This window comes from Lactuca saligna, chromosome 5, assembly GCF_052625555.1.
Source record: "Lactuca saligna cultivar CGN05327 chromosome 5, ASM5262555v1, whole genome shotgun sequence".
Lineage (NCBI taxonomy): Eukaryota > Viridiplantae > Streptophyta > Magnoliopsida > Asterales > Asteraceae > Lactuca > Lactuca saligna.
Genome location: NC_136421.1, coordinates 127,404,735 through 127,409,316, shown reverse-complemented (window position 1 = coordinate 127,409,316; position 4,582 = coordinate 127,404,735). Strand labels below are relative to the sequence as shown.

Genomic DNA, 4,582 nt, shown 5'->3' with positions numbered 1-4,582 from the left:
GGTGTGTCGGAATTCTATTGGCTCGCACTTCGGTCGAATAAATGAGCGGCATGCGTCGGACTCCGGAAGCAAGCAGTGAGGCTGTTCGGTCTGGGCCACGTCTCCGGTGATGCACCTCCTTCGTGCAAGGTGACGTGGCTGGTTACTATTCATGCGAAAATTTTTGATTTTCGTGCCCCGAACTTCTAAAATCCATAACTTTCACATACGAGCTCCGTTTTTTACATTCTTTATATGCACACGTAGCTAGAATTACGCTCTACAACTTTCGTTTAGACTTCGTCGGCTAATTTTGATATTAATTTTAATATTATTATTTTTAACAGACCGGAACAAGAAAATCCGTTAAAAATTCATAACTTCTTCATCCGACATCCGTTTTCGTCAGACTTTTTACCGTTGTACTACATATGACGAGACCTTCGATTCTTATTTAGGATGTATCGGTAAAATATCGCTCGATCTAAAATTCGAGTTTTTAGCTGTCTACTGATAAGTTGAAACTTCGAAAAATTATAACTTCCTCATACGAAGTCAGATTTTGGCATTCTTTTTATCGAATTTCTCGGTTTAATGAATACTATGACTTTCATTTAGATTACTAAGGATAAAAAGTAGTTTATCAAAAACTCACTTTTTACGTCATTTAGCACCATGCCGGTTTTGTCGCGGATCTTCGGTTGGTCATAAATTCTTCGTTATAACTCAGATTTTGACGAGGTTTTCGCCTACAAATTTCTAACGAGATTCTATACAACATCAAATAATAAAATTTTACTTATTTAAAATTTCATATTTTCGCTATTTGGCTTTTAATTGGAATCTCATAAGACTTCCAATATTTTCTGAGTGATTGTAAACATAGTTTTACTTCATTTCTAGTAAAAACCATCTGTTAGAACTCAACACTCAGTTTTACATAATATTTCACAATTTTATTCATTACAAAACATGATTTTAAAACGTGTATGTTACAAAACCCTTTCTTAAAATCATTTCCAACACATCACTATTAGACAACTCAAACAATGTTTGGGTTATTGGCACAACAACATCAACAAAGTACAAAGATGAAACATAACTAGTATATCTCATGGCATCATAAATATTAAAACTTGTTGTTTCACCATCAACCTCCATTGTCAAACTTCTCACATACACATCGACCTTTGTCCTAGCCATCTTCAAAAATGGTCTCCCAAGCAAGATTAGAGCCGATTTGGAGGACACTTGCTCCTCTGGATCAATCACATAGAAATCCCCCAGAAAGACCAGTTGGTTCACTTGCACCAAAACATCCTCTAGAACACCTCTAAGAAAGACACTGGATTTATCCGCAAGAGAGATTATGACACATGTTCCGCTTAAAGGCCCCACATTCAATGATTCATACACCGAATAGGGCATGTAATTGATAGAAGTGTCAAGGTCAAGCATGAAACTACTAAAAGTGACATCTCTAATCTTGCTAGGAACCGTAAGCATTCTGGAATGTTTGCATTTGGGTGGATGTTTCCTTTGTAAAAATGCGGATGCGTTTTCATTCATTGAAATTTTCTCGTTTTCCTTCAACTTCCTCTTGTTGTTACAAAGCTCTTTCAAAAACTTTGCATATCTAGGCATTTGCTTGATGGCATCAAGTAAAGGGATATTTACTTCCACCTTTCAGAAAGTGTCTAAAATCTCTTTCTCCTCCATATTCTTCTTCGAAGTTGCGTGGCTATTGGTGTTACGAGGGGAATAGTCTTCTTTGGAATAGTCTTCTTTGGAACTCCAACTTGTGCATCGTTCTTGACTATAGGTTCTTCAATGGGAATGACTTCTATTTCTTCCTCTTCATTCCTTGGCTTCTTCTTTGAACTACTCTCTCAAATTTGTTTGCCACTTCTCAAGGTCAACACATTGACATTTGGGATCTTTTTGGTTTGAGAAGGCAATTTTTCATGGCACTCCAACTTGCTTATGGATGTAACTATATGTCCTATTTGTGCTTCAAGGTTGGAGATACTAGTTCTTGTCCGTTTTTTGAATTGTTGGGTAATAGTGGCTAAGGATTTGACAATGTCCTCAAGGGACATTCCGGAGCTACTCTATTGGCATTGAGGAGGTTGTTGGCAATGATGTGGTAGGTGAGGTTTGGGTTGATAGTGTGGTTGTGAATTTTAGTAGTGAGGTTTTTGCGGTGGGTAGCAAGGTCTAACCAATGCATTTTGAACCAATGGTCTTGGGTTGTAGCTCATGTTGAGATTTGACTTCCAACTTGAATTATATGCATTTTGGTAACCAGATGGTTTGTTGTGGTAATTTTGGAATTCTTCCATGGCATTTACATGTTTCACATCTTCATGGAGAATGGGGAACATATACGTGGGGTGTCCCATTGTTGCACATATTCCACAAACCATCACTTATGAAGTTTGTCCCATGGCTAACTTTTAGACAACGGATGTTAAACCTTTGATTTGAGACTCGAGATTTGATGTTCCTATTTCATTGACTTTGTGTTGTGTGTCTCTTTTCATATCTTGACGTGGGCTAAAATGTTCGGAATTCATAGTTATGGTGTTGAAAAGTTGTCTTGTTTATTATGGAGTTTTACTAAAGACATCACCACCACTTGAGGCGTCAACTAATCTTCTCTCCATTGGCAACAATACTTCATAGAAGTGTTGGATGAGGAGTTGTTCCAAAATTTGGTGTTGTGGACAACTATAGTGTAACAACCCGAAATTTCCATATCATTTATTGTAACTCTTTCGTAGTACAATTCGCACAACCAATCGTCATTTCCGATTTCGATTTCCGATCTTCCATTTAATTAAGTCATTATCTGGTACACATTTAAAATGACTTAATGGGTGTCTTAATACATTTAGAAATCATTTTAACACCCAACTTTAGTGATCGGAATATTTCTAGAAATTACCGTATCGGGTTACGGTAACTCAATCGGGTACGACCAAAAGCCTCGTCTAACGTCGGTATCGGGTAGAATTCCTCCGTGTCCAAAACTTAAACACTATATAAACGTGTTTAAGACTCCATTTGAAGCCTTTGGTCAATTTACCATCAAACACTCACAACCTCTCTCCTCAACCCAAAATCAAGCTCCAAAACAAAGAATTAAGGCTTGAAATCAAAGAGGTAACACCCTTAACTTGTTATTCAACCTCTTTAGCCTTCAAATTTGTGTTTAATTTGTGATTTGGGACCAAGAATATGAGTTTACGGCCAAGGAACTAGCTTGGGCCGTAAACTCCTATCAATGGGGTTTTTAAGCCCTAAAACCCTTCCTTAGCATTATTGGACTTTAGTAATGACTTAATGGCTTAATGTAAAGGACTTATAACATGTAAAACTTTGATTTTGAGGGAAAAATGTGAGTTTACGGCCAAGACACATTCTTGGGCCGTAAACTCATATTCAAGGGGTTTTTGAGCCAATTAACCCTTCCAAATCATAGTTGGGACTTAGATATGACATTAGGGCTTGCTAATCTAGACTTGGAACCTTTAAACATGATTTTTGGATAATAAAAGTGAGTTTACGGCCAAGACATATTCTTGGGCCATAAACTCCTCTTAAATGGGGATTTAGAGCCTTAAAACTTGTCCAAACGCCTTGAAACTCAACCAATGGCCTTGTGGTAAAATCTAGATGCATCTAAAAATGGTTTAAGGGTTTGAAACATATCAAAAGTGTCATTTATAGGAGTTTACGGCCTAGGGGGATACCCTTGGCCGTAAACTCATAAAACTATGTTAATGATGCATCAAATACACTCAAATGGCTTGTATAAATTTCTAGAATCACATGTGATTGTTTTAAGCATCAAAAACTATCTTTTTCATGGGTAAAGGAGAGTTTACGGCCTTAGAACATACCTCTAGGCCGTAAACTCCAATAAGTGTCTTAAATGATGTTCTAAATTCATGACAAAGCTTGGAAAATTTTCTAGAATCATATGTGATTGCCCTTTGAAGCTCAAATCATTTTTCCTTGGCAATAGGTGAGTTTACGGCCGTAAACTCCTATGGTATGGCCGTAAACTCCCTTTTAAGTGTTATAATTTCATTCAATTAATCCCAAGGCATTTTAGATAATCCGTTCTAGCAATCCCCATGTCCATTTGAGCCTTTAAACCATCAAAACCACACCCACATGAGTTTAAGGCCGTAAACTCATGTATGTGTGTGTTCAATAGTTGTAAAATCCTTAAAATGTTTACTCTTGGGGAGTAAACTCAATTCCCAAGTCCCTAGTGCCATTACACGTCCAAAGATGTCACCCGGGTCACTCTGAACGCTCGTTTTGAAGTGTTTAACTTCATTGGAGTGTAATGTTCCATATGATTAGTGAATGTATCCCTAATTGTATATATATGGACATTATTTCATCTTACATAGGGACATCGCGAGTAATCAAACCCTGAACCAACATCTAGTATTCAAAAACGACACATTTCCAAGTCCGATGAGTTCATACCCCTACCCTTTTTCACTGTTTTCACTGTTTTCAGGGGGGAACACAAGCAAAGTACAAGGGAATTCTTGTACTCAAAACATGTTTTCAAATGTGTGTT

General features: G+C 37.3%; 1 protein-coding gene across 1 annotated transcript; it reads right to left on the bottom strand.

The window, feature by feature from the left end:
• Nucleotides 1-957: 957 nt before the first annotated feature.
• LOC145045700 (uncharacterized) lies at nucleotides 958-1,623 on the bottom strand. Its single transcript, XM_078994015.1, has one exon. The coding sequence runs from the start codon at nucleotides 1,621-1,623 to the stop codon at nucleotides 958-960; it is 666 nt and encodes a 221-aa protein (XP_078850141.1).
• Nucleotides 1,624-4,582: the final 2,959 nt, after the last annotated feature.

What these genes read in the sequence shown, in the direction of transcription:
- LOC145045700 (XM_078994015.1), bottom strand. Translation starts at nt 1,623, where the DNA reads ATGCCTAGATATGCAAAGTTTTTGAAAGAGCTTTGTAACAACAAGAGG.